General features: G+C 35.1%; 1 protein-coding gene across 1 annotated transcript; it reads right to left on the bottom strand.

Moving 5' to 3' along the window:
* Positions 1-212: 212 nt before the first annotated feature.
* Positions 213-17,354, bottom strand: LOC129284270 (neuronal acetylcholine receptor subunit alpha-10-like). Its single transcript, XM_064106319.1, has 7 exons — positions 17,348-17,354; positions 13,755-13,888; positions 7,683-7,727; positions 4,646-4,755; positions 3,946-4,159; positions 3,264-3,582; positions 213-2,499 (listed from the first exon to the last, which is right to left on the bottom strand). Exons 1-7 carry the CDS (start codon positions 17,352-17,354, stop codon positions 1,967-1,969), a joined length of 1,362 nt encoding a protein of 453 aa, XP_063962389.1. The 3' UTR covers positions 213-1,966.
* Between the last annotated feature and the right edge of the window lie 2,428 nt (positions 17,355-19,782).

Here is a 19,782-nt window from a genome sequence, read left to right as displayed (position 1 = left end):
TTGTGTGCGGGAATGAATCCAATGACCGGGGTAATATCTATAAAGAGCTTAGACACGTCGTTCCGATGTATTATGCGCCATATAAAAGCGGATTATTATTTTTACTATTATTATTATTATTATCATTATTATTATTCATCTGAGGATATTTTTCCAAAAATATTCCCAGGAACACATATTTTATCTTTCGTTGGGTATACATTTCTGTTTTTGTGTTAGATAGCCCTGTATAAATTTCCAACTAATTTCGTTTGTATTTCATGTATTTTTCGAGTATTTTGATTTGATTTAGGAAAAATAAATTAAAGTTCCGTTTTGTCAGTCTCTTAAAATTTTAGAAACTTGTGATGTACCCCCATACTTTTATTCATCATATTCACAATTTGAACACCACGGATTATACCTATATGTTATTTTGCCTAAAAGAAGCAAAGACAGCCAGAAGTTTCCTCAGTATTTATCCACTCTTTAGGAAATCTTTGGGCAAGCTTTTATATTCAATTCAGTGAAAAAATCGATGGCAATGGAAAGCACGAAATGAGATACTTGTCATGAATATCAAATCATTTCGATATTATTATTTTGTTAATGACTCTGCTTTATGTGTTTGTACTTTTGATAAACTGTACTTACAGAACAGGAATTCTGAAGCCAACCTCATCGACTTAAAATCGACAAAGCGCATATTTTGTTTTAATGGACCACCTTCTCCATCTCTATTGATCAATTGTCGTGTTGGGATCGATAATTATAAGAAGGGAAGCGTAATGATGATACTTTGGAGAAAGTTATACAGTTCAAAATCACAAAGTATTTAATCATCAATATTCAGCTACAGTTCGAAGTACATGAAGATTCAGATATAATAGGAGACGATGAATATAAAATAATTTAGAAGTATAAGATTGAGATTCGGAGTGAAGTTAAATTAATATTCGATGGACGTCTAAGTCTTGAAGTCAGTCAGTCTCTGTGAATGAGTGTTGGTCTAGTATTCTATCGTTGTATTCCATCTATCTCCAATAATCAAGAAGTCTTATTTATATCATTAGTTTTGGGGGTGTAACAATTTAAGGTGGGAGTGATCTCTAAACTTGATCTGATTGGTCTACAGGTAACTGTCTATCAAACTTTCTCTGGTATAAGGGGTGTGGTGATTCTCTATGCAAGTGAATGGGGCTGGAAGAGTGAGTCATACTTCTTCCTTGAAGTTAGCTGACGTCACTGAGGGTTGGTCTTTTTATGGTCAAGGTTTAGGAGTTAAATGGTATTGGGGGTTTGAGAATTCTTAGATGACATTGGGGGAGTTTGTAAACAAGTGAAGGTGAATGACTGAAAGGATAACAGGAAGTTAAATACATACTACATAACACAATACTTGAAAGTGTTGTATTTAACCTCCTCCATCCTCATTGACTTTCATTTAGCCATGCTTTCCAACGAGATTTTTTTTATCAATCCCCGTAGTTTGCCATTAATGCTATACATTGTTCATGAAACTGATTTCTTTTTAGATTTACACATGATAAAGACACGATGCATTCTGTTCTGAGCAGAAGCGACAGTACTAGCGATTATTCGCACCGTGACGCAGGTCGCTTTAAAGATCAACATAGAAAATGAATCTCAAAGGCCTTCATGACAATGAGCTACCAAGAAAGCTTTATAAAAAAAATCTGGTAAATAAACACAACAGTTTTGTCCTTGACTCTAGGCCGACAACATATTTGCAAGTTATCTTCAGCTACGAAACTTAGAATGAAAATGCTGTTCCGGTTTATTGTCGACAAAGACCTCCCAGCTCTTCATTGTCATTTGATGGGCATTTTCAATACATTTACTTTGTCCTAGAATTCGTTCTGCGCGGCGGAGCATCAACTCGCTAATATCTCTGCAAGTAAAAAGCCATATGCGTCTTAAGACCGCCGATAATGTTCGTGCATATGTTAAAGAATCACATGAATGATTATCCTCTGAATAGAAAGAGGAGGAAAATAAGAATAATGACCAGTAGAGTTGAGCCAGCCACGAGAGCTCCTAGAGATTTATCAAGTTTCCTAGCCACTGTCATCCATTCTTGCCGAATTATTTCCCGTTTTAGCATCGCAGACTCGCTTTCGTAATCGTCGTTAAATCCTTGACAGTGTATGCTAAGTTTGGCCGTCGAGTTTACATCGTTCTTTGGATGCAGCGGGAAAGATGCCTCGTCTGGGTCTTTAGAGTTGACATCGTTGACGTTTTCCTTGATCACGGTCATACTAAGATTGCTGCCCCTCCTGTAGCCGTCGTCCCCATTGGAACTATGGCGGTTGCTTCTTGTCTTCTTGACGGCGACACTGGCCCGCTTAAAGGACAGCGAAACGGAATCGCGACGGAGGAACATGCGTTTGAGCCATCTCGGGACAGGTTTTTCTCCAAGGCGATGAAACATGCGCAGTATGAGGACGCTAGCTCCCAGTGCCACACAGCTCATCCCGACCATGTACAGAAAGAACATCCCTGAAAGATAGAGGATCATAGGAATAAATAGTGATATTCAAAAGATGGTTGTTCTTCACTTGCGTCATGTTCATTGCCTTCCATCATAGTCTTGCCAGCCTAGTTTGGGTAAATTGGTTGCAGCATAATAGTTGGACTGAATAGAAATATAAAATCTAAATATTTGGTGTTGTGTGGTGTACATGTAGCGCCAACCCATATAAAAGCTGTCAACAATTTTACTTGACCATAATAAATATATCAAAGGGGTTGGATATGATTGTTGTCCCCTCCCCTGGAAATATTCATCAGTACCGTTAATTCACATTGTTTCTATTCATATCTAAATGACTTTATCTAGGTATTAAGCAATAGTGGAAACAAGATAATTCTAAAATTCAAGAGAGGAATGTAAAGGTCGCATTTTACATTATGGTAAAGTTTCCATTTATATAATTAATGTTTACCTTTCAGGGTAATAATTTTTCGTTGAGACTTGTTTCCATCTTGTAATTTTGGCTTCCTCAGCCTCAGCTCTCTTGAAAACTGACTGAAATATTGCCACCGTTACTAAAATTCGTACTTCTCGTTTCATGTGTCTTTGCCCGCTGTTAACATATAAATAATTAACCTCTAAATAAAGTAAAATTCAACCTATTAAAACGATTAAAGTTAACCTATAAATAAAATAAAATAAAGTAAAGTTATAAATAAATTCAAATCAACCAATAAATAAATTCAAATTAAGTTATAAATGAATTCAAATTAAATCAAACCTTACTCACCAAGAAGTGGAATTTCATCACCTAGTGGTGGCATGAGTTCTCCAATCAGCTGCTGGAACAGGATTGAGGCCAGGAGATTTGCTACCGAAAAGGAAATCTTCTCCCCTGACTCTGGGGGAACTAAAAACACCAAGGCGTTGATGGCGGAGAGCATGACGCAGGGTACCACCATGTTGAAGACATAGAACTCGTACCGTCTCTCCAGGAACAAATCTACCTGGACAAAGCTAAACGGAAACGGGCAGCAGGCATATTTGACAACGTTTCGCTCCAAGTTGATCTTACGCAGGTCCCATACGCCGTTGTTTAGAAAAACATTCTGAATAAAGGATGAGAAAATCACGAAAACTAATATGACGATGATTATTATGATTGCAAAAGGTTGTTGATTAGACAACAGTTTAATGCAGACTTTTCATGGTTCATTTTTTTCCGGTCAAAATCTTACACGTCAAATAGGACACATGTTGCTGACACACTAACATTTTAGTTCACAGAAAATGACGAATCTTGAACAACCATAGCTTCTTTGATCTTTATTTGTATACAATGGCACAAGATACCTATCATCATGATCACGAATCACAGACGGAGTCCTGCGTCCATATGCAAATGGTCTAGCTTGAAAATTACCACAACATAGGGGCAACAGTTGAACTTAAAGAGATAAAATCAGAAATACCTGTGTTGCATCGTCAGAATAGTTAATGTTGAGCGAGTCGATGGTATAAGCCCAGGAGCCGAAGGTCAAGGTGCAAGTCTGGACATCGAAAGGGAAATAACGGACATTGATCTTGCAAGAACTGCTGATGACCATCGGGGTATACCACGTGACCATACCGTCAGAGCTCACAAGGGCATTGACCTTATCTTCACTCTGGAAGTCCTTATCAATGCTGTATGTAATTTAGGATAGAAGAAAATCACAAGTCTGTTTACTGTATTGCTAGAAAAATTATATATATGCATTATATATTTAAACCACCACTACTAATTTTCTTTCAGCTCATTGCCTGCAAGCCGACGAACGTGACGTTGTCAGATGAGCTATGATCAAGGATAAAATGTGAGGGTCCTTTTCATTGGCCCTCCCCCACCTTACAAAGGTACCTGAGTTTGTACCACCTAGCCCACATAAGACGCAATTGCTACTACCATAACTACTACTTCCACATACTCCTGCCCACGGTTGATATTGGGTAAAGTGCCTCGTTGAAAATATATTGTTAATACTCTTTTTAATCGTAGAATTTGAAAATGAACGTCTGATAATTTTTGTTATGAGTAGTGTACAAACTGTGGCATTTTATGGTTGATAAAAATCAATCACATTATGCAGTAAATTTTGATCGTTTTTACATTATAGTCACGTTGGGTCTTACTTTTCGTAAAGCTTGATATCAGGTAGCCATATCTTGTCAGGGGTTACTTCCAGCTGATTAATGCCTCCATACATATCCTTATCCCATGCAAGGAATTGATCCAACCATTGCTAAAGAAAGAAAAAAAAAGCAAAAAGGAAGATAAAATATTCTTCAAGTTTATGCAAAATTGGATTAATGTGACTGCAGTATGTAAATTATTGACGATGGGGATGATGATGGTGATGATGATGATGATGGTGATGATGATGATGATAATGACAGTAATAATAATCAATGATAATGATGATGATAGTAATAATAATGATATAAAATAATGATAAGAAATAATAAAAACAACAACAACAACAACAATAAAAATAGCGATTTTGGTTGTGACTGCTTTCACTGTGGAGAATGTCATTCTGAAAGGATATACTAAAGCAAATTACATGAATGTAATTTCTTGAAAAAGAGGAAAATGTGTTGAACAACTACATAATTTTAACGTAATAACATGGTATCGTGCCTAAGGTATCTTCTCAACAGTATGGACATATGGTTCGACGTGTGATACAGAATGTAATAAGGCAATATCAATAAATCCAATATGACAGTTGTATTCTTTTGCCGACGTTGGTCAATATTGATGCGCAATCTTTGGTAAAGCAACGATCACACATTACCGGTTTAGATGGCGGTTCGTAGTGGTTTGCCCCGAAGTTTTTTTGCAATCAGGCCAATAGAGTTTGATCAATTTACTTTCAGATGGTTACTGCGTTTCGCCATTTCTTTTGAATTGTGCTCGCCAAACAGCGCAATAACCTTCATAGCTGCAATTTAATGAAGACGAATCGACCAAACTCTGTATGAAAAATAAGCAAGTTCGGGGGAAAATCGACATCAACGGCTACCTAAACCGACGATATGTGACTGACCTTGCTATACAGATTTTAACCCGACTTCAAACCGACCGATGGCATGTAATTTCACTAATTAATTTTGAAAAATAATATGATGTCTTCTTGGGTTAGTTTGCTGGTGTAACTGTCATGTGAGCCTAGATCACATTAAGATCCAATAGTCTTACAAATATTCATGTATACACAGGGGCGGCGGGGTGCAAGTGCCCCCCCCCCGAAATTCCCCGTAAGAAAAAAATGCCCCTTTTCAAAATGCCCTTTTTTCTTAATGAAATCTTCTTTTTGAAGTAAACATAAGACATTATTTTTTAGGTTAGAAAATCACTCCAATTATAAGGTAGTCATTCTGTTCCTGGTTAAATAAAATGCCTAGAATGCCCAGTTTTCTGGTTAAAATATCAAAAATTTTGGCTCGGGCTTCGCGCTCACATTATTCGATTGGTCACTAAGTAGCCCGTATCCTATTCATGAGTCACTAAATGTAGTCTTCAAAAGGTTCCTTTTCTGGTCAGTATATTAACAATTTCAGTTTGCGCTTCGCGCTCGCGTTAATTCTTTAGTTAGATTTACATTTTTTTTCATGATTACAAAACATGCTCGGAATGTTTACTTTTCAAGTCTTATTGCATGAAATTTCCAAAAGTTCGAGCTCGTGAATCGCGCTAGCGATATCTCGCTAACGATGCTCTTTTAACAGTAATTAGGTCCATATTTTACCAAAAAAGCGAGCTATACAACTTCGGATCTGATTTTTTTTCTAAACCGCTTGCTCGCGAAGAAATGAAGCCTAAATATATATCTTATCAATTAGAAAACCTTTCCTCAACTTAATTACTACAAAACACACAGATGATAATCTCATGGGGACAATATCCGTTTGTACCAAAATGCCTTTTTGGCATTATACGTAAGTGCCCTTTTTTGGCTTTGACCCCCCAAACGAAAATACGTTCCGCCATCCCTGTGTATACATGGTATATTAAAAAAGAAAATAGTCAAAAGTCATAAAAGTTGACCTTCGCGACGAAGCCCTACCTCTTCCTCGTAAACCCTGTCCATTTAACAACCATGCAAATTGAAAAAAGGTATAATGCATGCGATTGTCGAAACGGATTGAAGATTTTCAGTCAGATGAAACTTTTAGTAGGCCTGTGTCATACTTAGAAATAACGAAATTCTACTTATCTGCAGAGTGTCTATGGATGTACCTCTCACGACTACTATCAATGCATGTCACAAAAACCTTAATTTCCATTTTTCTTAGCAGCAGGTGTCTTGGACCTATTATGTTCTTTTAACTTATACATAGATTCCTATATTCTGGCAGCTTCTGTTTTTTCAATAATGAATGAGAATATTGAGCTTTGGTACACTCCATTTTGTAATAAGGATCATGAAAGGCATAACCCTCTCACCATAAAATACTAACTATACTTTATATAAACTTTATATAAATATATACTTGTAAAAGAAACGTTTTTATATTTTGCTATATAGCATTAAATAAATTTGTATACCGTTTTAACTTTGATGTAGAACATTAAACCCATGCAATACACGTACTTTCCTTACATGGCTGCATAATCTGCATCGATACTATTATCATGATTTCAGGGGAATGGAAGGTTTTTCAGTTTGTTCTCAGATCTGGAGAGTTACAAAGGGCCCCCATTCCGAATCCCGAAATAATGCAAGCGAATATTGTAATAATTAACGATTTTTAGAATTACCTACATGGCCTTTAAATAAATATAACAACAATATTTGACTTAAGTTTTTTTTCTCCAAAATCCCGTTAGGAATATTTATTCATGTTTATCAATCAATGGCAACACTCGTAATGCAATAAATGGCTGCAGTGTAAAACAAAGAACCAAACAAATTAAAGTGAACTCTGAAAAAATTCAAACCCGCGCCCTAAAGATTAATACGGTCTTAGGCCACTTTACAATAGGATTACCCCCCCCCCACACACACACACACACACATATATATATATATATATATATATATATATATATATATATATATATATATATATATATTTATATATATTTGGAGTGGGAAGTGGCCTGACCGGATAAATAATAAATTAATCATTTGCCTTCAATTTTTTTTTCATATTTGCAACTTACCAACTTTCTCCATCCGTTGATAGTTATTCGTTGTTCTTTCTCGTTCTGAAAATGAATGTTAAAACAAATAATAAAAAAGCTGAATAACATTAGAAAATAAATTATAAGTAGCTGTGGCGCAGATATGCAGCAGTTCATGAATCATCATTATGGCTTGAATGATGTACACCGAATCACATTTTCTGCGTCAGAAATAAATCAGAAGTTATATTGACTCTCCATTAAATGTGTTGACTCATGTTGGCAATATTTACAGTTGGTCATAATTGAGATTGACTTGATAGCAATTATCTGTCCCGTGATTAGTATAGAAAGCATGGTTCCTCATCATACTCGGACAATAATTAGTCCTGCTCCTCATCACAGGCAGGGGGTGGAGTCAGTTCTGACATATCCCGGTAATAACGGTAATGTGTGGGGTCAGAGGTATCGCGTTATGATAAAGTTATACTCAGTTATACTCATCGATGGATATGTGATCTGTATTATGATGATTATCCTTCATCCAGACATTTCTAAGTTGAAATAAGAAATTATGGAATTACATATATATATGGCTACGTACGCCAGTGACTAAACATTTTTGCCAAAATGATATAACTTGATTCTATACCATAAAGCATTATTCCCGGGTATAGGAGGTCTATACATCCAGATAGGTAACATCCATATGGTTAGGGTTAGATCTGAATGTATAGGCCTATAAAGAAGGATAAAATACTTTTACATACATCCAGATAATTTTGTTATTCCAACTCTATCTCTTTCTCTCTTTCTTCCTTATTTTATGTTTCTTTCATGTATTGCATGCATTAACTTGTAAATATGCTCGCATTATCTTAAACTTTTACCTGTTTTTGTTATACTACGGATACCTGAATAAATGTGAGTTTTACCGTGATTAAATGAATAAATAAATACAATACGATTTTTGTAATCCATATACATTTAGTTTTGTAAAATTATTACGCGGTTCAGTAGTCCTAGTATTTATGAATAGTCTCTCCAGCAACATGTGTCTCCTCTCTTAAATCCTCTATCATTGTCATCACTTGGAGAGTAAAACTATTCTTTATAAAGCGCTTGGTTATGTTCATATGGAAAAAATATATAAAAATGATAAAATATATGTATGTATTCTCCAGTATATAGGCAATGTTGTAAATGCTCGACAGTGTCTGTACAAATTAGGGTAAGACAAATGAAACAGCATCTCGAATCTTGTCCATAAGTAGTCTGTACGGTCCCATTTACACGACTGGTTGATTTTAGGTATGGCCATTATTTGTTGCTGCGGCGTTCTATTCTGAATCATGATAAAGTTCGTATTAAAAAAATATTTTTAATATGCTAATGAAATGTACCTAATGAAAATATTTCAAATCATATACCATGAATTCTATATAAAAAACTCACTTATTGAAAGGTTTCTATTAATGTGCACTTCATGGTGTAAATGGGACAAAATAAATTGCAGGCTAGGATATATTACTCTTTTTAAAACCATGAAACCCTTTACCTGTATTTTGTGAATTGCCTTGGGCATGCGTCCATTAGTAAGACTGGTTTAATTAGTAGATTGGTCAGAAGAAGGAGATAATCTCGTCGTAAATGACGTCAGAATAAATTTCAGTTAAGGTCGTGTCCGTAAATTTTATTTGCAGTATCTCTCTTTCTCTTTCCCTCTCTCTCTTGTGAAAGTTCTATTTCATGCTTATTTCCACTACTACGTACCGTCTTTCTATAATACTGACCGATTTGCATGAATTTCCTAATTGAAAAAAAAAACTCAGGTAATCAGACTACAAAGAGGCAAACAAATTAATGAATTAAATATAGGCAGTTACATTTGAATATGCAATTAATAAGCACGACTAACGTATCACAGACAGAATTGTGTCCAAGAGAGAGAAACTATGTGCGTGTGTGTTTGGGTGTCGGTGGGGCATGTCGCTGGTAGAAACTATATTTTACAAGTAACCAAACTTTACTTGTGCTGTCAGTTTTGAAGTGACGGTAACTGTCTTAGTATTCTTATCTAACTTATCTTTTATATCTCACTATTGACAGTTTTTTTTATGAACAAAAGCATTTTCATAGCGAAACATCAATGGCTCGATTGGTCAACTAGGCAAGGAAATAAATTATGTTAACAGTTATATTTCACTAAATCTGTTTTCAATCAAGTTTAATGTTGATATCATTCTTATCAGCTTTCACCTGTCTTGCAAATATTAAAATGTGTTGTAGTTTAGTTAACTCTTCAAAAACTTCATTAGATATTAAACTATCATATCAATATTTAGCAACCGAGTATTTCAACCGTGTTTTTCTGCAAATTCATCTTTTCAAACAGAACAAAATACTGTCACGAATCAGTTTGATCACGAATTCGATAATACATTTTCATTATTGACTTATTTTTTTATCACTTTGATTAAGAAGGGCATTTACATGCTCATTATTATTTCTTTATCATTGCTATTATTATTATTATTGTTAGCATTAGCATTAGCATTATGATCAATACTTGATTGATTATTACAATGAAGGATAAAGTAATCCAAGTAATAGGATGGCATTTCATTCTTTCAGAATTATTGTGAGCCTACGATGAACAATCACGGGCCTGTCTGTCCGTGAAATAAGATGGAAATGACGCCCTTTCATCATTAGAAGAGATGCATTGACGGCTCTGTATATTAAGCATTAGGTTATTAGCTAAGTCTACTGAAATATTGATGAGAACGGCGCGAGAATTTGACGAGGTGCCAGACTGTTTATATAGTATCATGGTTAACTGTACGCATCACTGCTACTTGATGGCGTCGCTTTCAGCAAAATCTTTTAAAAAAAAAATCCCTTCTGTACAGCTCGCGAACTTAATGAACAAGAAGTTATATGATTCCAACATTGCAAAAGCAAAACTTTGACTGAAGAATTATCCACGAATGATTGAACCTCTAAATGTTTTTTGCTGAAATTGTTCGTGGTTTTATTCATCCAGATATTTATCTGAAAAATGAAAAAAGTGGAATAAAAGAAATGACTGCAAAGGATTCCAGATCACATGAAAAGTAATTTGAAATACTGCTTGAAAAAATGAAAGATAAACATACATATATATATATTATGTATATATATATATGTGTGTGTGTGTGTATGTGTGTGTGTGTGTGTGTGTGTGTGTGAGTGAGGGTGAGGGTATGGGTGTGTGAGAGGATGTGTATGTACATATAGAGAGAGAGTGACAGGGAGGGGAGGGAGGGAAAGAGATTTCTCATTAATTTGCGCTGAATTTTAGTGGCTAATTATCTCGTTAAGCTGTGAATTATTATCCCAAAATCATTCTTTTCTGTTCATCGACCTTGTATTAATGCAAGGAACCAGAGCATGAACTGCTCGCATAATAGTTCATAACGTATGAATATAACCATGATACCATGATAACAGATACCGCCAATAATTTTGTGAAAAGCGTGCAGGATTAACATTCCAAATGAAAGCATGTAATTAGTGAGGCATTCACGACATACATAGTGGATGTAGCACGATACAATTGTAACTAAACCGTCAACATCGGAGAGGGGTAACAGTAATTATGCACGTGCTACAAGTACATAACGAATGTTAATTTACTACAGAGAACATTGGTGGGTTTGGGTTTTGTTTATTATAGTTGGTCCTAACGTGTGATTCAAGATTGCCCGACATAGCAAGGCAACTGGCCCATTGCATAATCCATTGAAAGTGTTTTTATTCTTCGATGGACCACCCCCCGTCACACCATAAGAAAATCACAATTGTTTTTATTACATATACAGGCGTGTATTAATAGTGATGAAACAATAACTTTCGCCCTAGACAGAGGTCATATAATAAACACATTTCGAATAATTTTTAACAGGACGTGGTACGTTCCCCTTTGCTTTGATTGTCGGCGGCTTTCAAAATTCATATGAAACTTTTATTTTAGGCCTACTCTATACTGCCATTTCACTTGAGTTTCACAAAACCCCTTTTCTCAACTTCTGATTTTATTATAACAATTATTGATCAATCAGCCCTTTAAAACCTTTATGTCATTAATGTGCTCATAATGTTAAATAGGTATGCCTCTCCTCTAATTTCCGGCTGATTGCGTCCACCTCCACCCGCAGTCGAATTAAATAATGAATAGAATGAGGTCATAATCGGAAACACGGTCGTGTTAATCTCAATTTTACGAGACGATGATCTAGATCCCCACTCTATATTAAAGAATTTCCCAATACCTTGGACCTGAGATAATTTATTACTGCGAGATGCCCGAGGGACAGAGCACGTCATATCGTAGAATATAAATCCATCATTGTTAGAAAGATTCATTAAAAAGTAATGGTTATCTTAATTACAACTTTCCAAGATTGTGGTATATTTCTTGAGATTTCATTGCTTTTGTATACCTAATAATTATTTCCGAGGAGAGTGCTGAATACCCAAGTGCAAAACTAGCAAGATACACGCCGATTGAAAGCCGTCAGAAACAACAATAAGCGATGATGCATCTTGGTTTCCTCCTGCCGAAAACGATATTTCACTTCAAGTAAGGACCGAATTAGTCGCGACATAACTTCTCGCTATATTATATCTTCATGTTTCATGTAATGCATATGATTGTCAATGACTATTTGCCGCCTCCTACTTATATCCGTCCTATATGTTTCCTCTCTTCTCCTTTCTCGTCTTGCCCTTTCTTTCATTTTTAATTCGTTTCCAACTCTTTCACATCTATTGGTCCTCTACCGTCTCGTTGCCTCTTTCTCATCCCTCTTTCAGACTTCTTTCAAACATATTGTCTACCGATTCTGTCATATCTTACCTCTTTCTATATCTTTTACACAGATATCTCGTTCCCCACAATTTCAAAGTATCCCTGTCCATTAGTGCTACCCTCTCTCATTCTATTTCAAGTGCCATCTTACAGTCAGACCGCAGGTCCCTATGCTAATGAGCAAAAAGGCCAGATTCATCCAAATCATCTCGTGGCTGAATCCTCCTCTTTGCAAAATCTCGTGATTCGTGAGATTTTCTTTCTCTAAGAATTTACCTGTTTTAACCTCAACTTAAATGAAATATTATTGCATCATCAGATAGAGTAAAAGTTACTCTTTCATATTGGTCATTTATTTTGTATACAATATTTTGTTAAATAAGTAAATTTCTGGCCTGAATATGTGCCTCAAAACTGAATTTTCTTCCTCTGTTTTCTTTTGCAAATTGTGCAAAACTTTTTATTTTGAGCCTCAATGATATCTATATCACCATAAAGCTGAACTTCTGTACTTTCTCACAATGCCACTCTTGATATGCGGCACCTTTTAATCGGGTCAAGATCACACTTTTCCCACCAAGGTACAAGACGAGATTTCTGAAATTTTGTACTTGCATGAAATCCAGAGTTCTGATTGGCTGGATAAGGTTCACAGAACAACAGGCGCGGGGTATTTGAGGAGATTACCACATGGGAAGTGTGATCTTCCCACGAACCCAGGCACTGGAACCGTTGGAATTTGCCATTGTGTGGTCTTTTTGACCAATCAGAGTGCAGTATTCTTGTTTTCAAGCTGCTTTATGTACTTGGCGAATGAAAAGTGTGATCTTGACCCGATTAAACCAATTCTTATTTTAAAACCTATATCATTTTAAAGCATACATATTCAGCTTTATCATGATATAAAAATCATTTGGGCTCAAACAAAAACAAAGTGTGAAAATAGCAGCTTTTGTCAGGTGAAAATATTTGTTTTGTAGCATATTTTAGATCAAAATTTTAGCCTAGATTACAAAATCTTTGAATAAATCCAAACACATGACCTAAAAGAATGATTCTTCTTCTTTACAATGGTACCAAATTCATGAAATTCGATGCACAATTAGAGCAGCAATGACCGAATGAAAAGAGGTGTTTTGGTCCGCATCAAGCTCATTAAATATGCAAAACATCTCAAGTCATGAATATCACTTGGATGAAAGAAGCCACTTTCTTGGGACCTGCAGTCTGACTGCTTACTCCATCGTGAGTATACTTACAAAGCTAATGACTTGGGCGATGAGAATCCTGAAGTAGACCTGAATGGACTGAGAAGCATTGGTAACTGGTCTGAGAGCTACCGAGCCGTACTTGTCGAGCAGGTCTTTTGATAGTTCCTTCTGGCCTCTACGAACTAAAGAGTAAGAATAAGAAGTTTACACCAAAGATTGTTGATTAAATGATTCTATATACTCTGTAATAGTGGAAGGCCGATTACACCAAGATCTATTTCCCTGTAGTTAAAGTTTGTTCTTGTTTGAATGAAGGACGAAACTTCTTAAGAAATCTTAATCAGTTTTGACAGCCATCCCCTCGTGTTTTCATTATTGTGTGGTATCGCGATGATATAGTACAGTATAAACGCAATATCTTTTCACATATTGTAAGAAATTTATTACATGTTACAAATCAATGTATAATCACTAACTTAATATCTAAATGAGATGTAAATTCAATTAAATCACAATAAGATCTGTGTGCGTGAACATAGTAATGGATTGTTCCTGCCAATGAACTCTATCGTTAAGAAACGATGTAGCATCGTGGTGACAATAACAAACGTGCATAGGTGACCGATATTTGCCTGCCTTGAGGTCGAATATGAAATTTCAAGAAAACGTGATAAATTGATATTTGGCATATCATAATTTTAGCTCAACATTGTTGGTGTACTCTCTCAAAAAGGTTTGGTCAAAGTAACCATTCTACATGTTGATGAATATGTGTCCGAAGGATAAAAATGGTCCAAATCAACCAAAATTCTTGTTCATTTTAAATGATAAATTGGGTGATTTTGACTATTTTCGCTAGTCGGGCACATATTCACCTACGCATTTGTTATTTTGCCAAATCTGTTTGAAGAATGTAGGAAAACCCAAGGAGATCACATCACCCTGCAGAACATGAATAGTGTTCATCCAGTTACGATGAATCCCATCTATCCACGAGCCTGTACTATGCGTATCACTTCAAATGCATGGGTCATTACTATTTGATAAGTGGAAAATAGTATATATGAAAGCGTCTACTATGAATTTATGTCGCTGAAAAGCTCTTCTGCTGATTAACCTCCTCAAATTTGCACAAAATAATTCATTTGAAAGCGTTGCTATTACCTGTAAGTTGGGGCACTACATTAACCTGTGTGACTATGCGATTGGTATACCAGAAAAAGAATAGCACTATAGTGATGGTGAGTTTGGCCTAAATTTTATGGCTGATTTCTGTACTTAAACATTATTATTTTCATTTTACTCATTCATTCCTTATATGAATGTGCATAATGACGACAGTGCCATCCAACTATCATGACTATAACATAGATTTCTCCATCATGAATCTTAAAAGATTCTAAACCGTACCTTAACAGACGGCTCTGTGTAAAAATGGCAGAAGTAAAAAATGGCAGAGGTAAAAATGGCAAAGGTAAAAATTTGTCAGGGTGAATTCCTCCTTCAAAACAGGTCGATATAATGGTACCTAAGAAACACCTATGAATTTAAATCCCTGATTCGCTACACATTTCAATATTCATGCGGTAACCATTGCCATAGAAACTAGATTAGGAATATGACATCCCCTTGGACTAGCTGCAATTAGGTATTGCTCTGAAAAACTGAACACTAGTTGCTATTATCATATAATTTACATTAAACTATATACGTATCATATCAATATTTATTCGGATTCATTATGAAGTTGAAATATGAAAAATTATTTTTATTACAGAACGTTTTGTTATTTTTATGTTATCCAAGTTATGCAAGTAGTTCAAAGAAATCCCGAACTTGTCTACTTCAGTGTGTTAATGTTAGCGCACATTGGTGTTTACATTAAATTCGTTTGGTATGTATGTAATGAAATGATGTTCTACTATACTAACTGGCCAAGATAAATCCTTTCATCACTCACTAATGGAAATCATTTTATCATGAACATGTTTGAGTTTAATCATATCAACGACAAAGTATATACCTAAAATGATGAAATAAGAATCTAAATAATATCTTATCAGATCATAATACTCATTTCATCGATAGGAGTCCATTCAAGGTCAATAATTATGACTGATATTTGTGATATAGCATGTAATGATATTTACCTCTGTCATTTTTGCCTCTGCCATTTTTACCTTTGCTATTTTACCCGGCACCTAACAGGCTACCTCTTATACTGCGAATTAAACCTCGTGGTTTTCTTTTTTTATGAACTAATTGCGCCCTGCGAGAATGGCTGAATATGGAGCTTGTGCCTTTAAATAAACTGCCAAAAGTAGGGGAAAGTTATGTACCAGCATAAACTATTTGTTGTAATATAGTAAGATATTAACCACTTGAACTGGACTGTTTTACGTTAAGTAATAGGCTCTTCTACATTGGGGTGACAAATCATGTTTCCATTACCGAAAACATTCCCTTTTATAGCACAGTGGGAGAAAATGAGGAATCAATCCGACACTCTTTCACGTTGCCATTGTTTCCATGAATAATTTATTTTGCAACCTTATGATATGATGAACACCTAGAACCATGACCACTCTGAGATTCAATCAAACCAAGATTATGTTTTTTCTTCTAAATTTAGTATAGTAGTATGATATTTATTCAATCGGGGAAAACTGGCAAAACAGTCCAAAGACTGAAAAACCCAGTGCACATTATAAACAAGGGCAAAGTACAATATTTATAATAATAAATTATAAGCAAAAAATAAAAAACCAATCGATTTTTATATTACACAATTATAAAAGATATACCAGGAAAAAAAACAATTAAAAAAGACTTTAAAAAGCAAAATGTTGATCGATGAAGCATGTACAAACGTTAAAAAGTGTAAAGGTGGAATTCGAACAGAACGCAACTAGGGCATTTAGTGCTCATAACATGTATAACCATGGAATACGGAGACAGAAAGAAAGAAAGAAAGAAAAGGACAGAGAGAGAGAGAGATAGAGAGAAAGAGGAAACCAAGATTATGGGAAACAGTAAGCAAATGAGAAAAGGAAGAGAGAGAAAGACAGAGAGAATGAGATAGGATGAATGAGGAAAAGAGTGGAAAAAGCAAGAAAGTGGGAGGAAAGGGAAAGAGACAGAAAGGAAAGAAAATATAAAGGAGGGGAAGATGATGAAGGGAAAATAATTATCGAAAAGAAGACCAACAGAAAGCAGAGAATAAGAAGAAAAAAAAAAGGAAAAAAGTGGGCGTTACGTGTAACAATTTTAGAAAGCAAAACAAAACGAATGAACTGCCAAATCAATCATGTTTTTATTGTACAATATGTACCCGTAAATATAACCATTTGTTGTAACACAATAAGTCGATAATCACTTTATTTGTGATTATTCACGGATAGGCTTTTTGATTGGGCTTATTTATTTCATGGACAAGTGGATTGTGAAAAAAAATAAGGGAATATAGAACAAACACTAAGGAAGCAAGTAAAATCACATGTATTTATCATATCTCCATAATCAAAGTAATGCCAGATTAGAATATTTCGTGCGAATGAAATGGAATGATGGCAAGGAAAAAGTACAGTAACCTCATCAGGAGAAAAATCTATCCCTGATCGCTTGCTGATAATTAGAGGTACCTGCCATCGATAATTGATGCGTGATCGTATAGGCCCTAATATCATAATTATCGAACAGGTAATTTGTCGATGACCACTGAGGCATCAAACCGATTCCCATTATTGAACATTTTCAATAAATTTACCTTCGACATATTGAAACAACTTAAATTTGACAAAATATGGTTTCTGAAAAAAAAAAAATCCGCTGTCTCTATTAATTGCTTTGGCAATTTCGGTAGAAAATTAGGGGCGATGTAAAATCACGAAATAACAGAATAGGCCCTTTTAAAAACAATTGTAATTTCAAGTCCCATTTTCCTCCCATTAGTTTAGAGCAATTATGAAAGAGTGTATCATTTCATTATCATATACGCTGCTATTGGATTTCACAGAAAATTATAACCAATTGCAAAATTGATTTTATCGCGTATGTTACGGTCTCAGGTATAGAATTTACATCAGAGGACTGATTTTTGTTGCTTGACTTCTATATGCTACGACTGACTGCTTTGAGTCATTTCCCAGAGGCCCGATAGTTGGAATTGACATATTATGTTAATATATGACATCGACTCGTTCGAATATGTCACCTAAACAAAAGTATAGGCCTATATACAACTATTGCGCCTTCACAAACTATCCTCCATAATTATGTGCATGGGATGTCATTACCACGGCGACTTGGCTGAACTATTATTTTCCTCAAATCCCTTTATAAGAGAATCCAACATGTCCAAAGGTTTATCAATAGTTATTAAGAATAACATTTAGTGATGTTTCATATCTTTATTCAAACATGTTACAACTATTAAAAAAAAATCATTTTACACGCCATCTGGGAAGTGCGTCACGAATAATATAAATTAGCCAATGATTTTCATAGCCAATGATTTTCATCGAGTATTTTAGGTGCACCTATTTCAAAAGCTTATAAAAGTTGTCCGTGATAATCACGATTTGTTTCTTGAAATACTCCTCCGCTTATACCACCATCGGGTTAAAGAGTGGAAATCTAAGGCGAATACAATCAGAAATAATCTGAACAATAATCATTCATTTACAAATCTAGGTTTATAGAGGATTGCAATCTTCAAGTCCAGCTTTTCAGCATTCACCCTTTCCCAACCTTTTATGTGTGTTTATTATGTTGGACATAATTTATCTAACTAGTGTTTTCATTGCACTATCGTGTACCTTGGATGACATTTATGTTGGATATGTTGGAAAAAATAAAATGAAATATAATATACAACGCGCCCTAGCAAGATATGAACGAGATAATACGAATTACCATATCCATGATCAATAATCCCTATTTACTTGAAAGGATGAAATATTAATAAAATGCAGATGTTGATAAAGTATGATATAGTGCATGTGTTTTGAAGTCTGTATATTCCGATGATAAAAAAGACACTGCCCCGCGGAAAAATAACATACATTATGAAGTACAATGAGGGGCATCATGTGCACCTGATGGTGCATTGCTTACCGCTTAAGAAACATTGTTTATGAACTATCATTGTTTCAATTAAATCTATTATTTCTTCTTACTCCATGTAATCTTCACCCTTTGGGTGCGATAGCATACAATATATTCCCATTCCTGATACAAATATACAGATCTATTCGATCATTACTCCAATCACGACGGATGCATCGACAAGATGCATGAATTATTGATATGATTTATGTACGTTATGCTTGATCTATTTGAAATTGCATTGACCTATAAACTTGAGCATCAACTCTAATAGAATCTGAAATCATCAAATGTATCATATTAATCCGTAAAAAGTAATTCAGGGAACTGCCGAGGATTTACAGGAGCAGATATATATTTTTCTTTTTGTTTTATACTTAAATTGAGCCTGATGGAAACAATCTAATTGAATTTTCCACTTATCTTAGATGCATCAATCATAGCCGGGACACAGAATATAATCCGATTGATACTGACTATGTTCTCTGAGCTATCTTTAAGATCACAATTCAATAGTAACAAAAAATCAACTACATATTCTACTGAATATGCTGAAGAGACATCGAGAATGTCTAAAGTTGATATGATATGTATTTTTTTTTCAGTTTATCTGTTTTGAAAACAGTATGATTTGGTCGGGGGGGGGGCACTTCCATTTACGTGTGGATACCAGGCGCGACCAAAGAAACGCATAAAAATTGTCTATGTATCAAGATTGGGTACGTTACGTACGTAACGTAATAAGGGTGTCAAAACAGTAAAATACTGAAAAAGGGTACGCTAGGAAAGCTACGTGTTTACGGTCAAATTTGCGAGGGTATAAAAATGACTAAAATGCTTTATAAAGATTGTACTTTTTGCCCCCAACACTACCGTGTTTAGAGTCCGATTTGAGCGAGGTGGGAGGTGGGACGGTACTAAACCCAATGTAATTAAAGGTAAAGTCAATGTCCGTGATCACGTCCGTGAC

This window comes from Lytechinus pictus, chromosome 2 (assembly GCF_037042905.1).
Source record: "Lytechinus pictus isolate F3 Inbred chromosome 2, Lp3.0, whole genome shotgun sequence".
NCBI lineage: Eukaryota > Metazoa > Echinodermata > Echinoidea > Temnopleuroida > Toxopneustidae > Lytechinus > Lytechinus pictus.
This window is presented reverse-complemented; position numbering and strand designations above follow the sequence as displayed.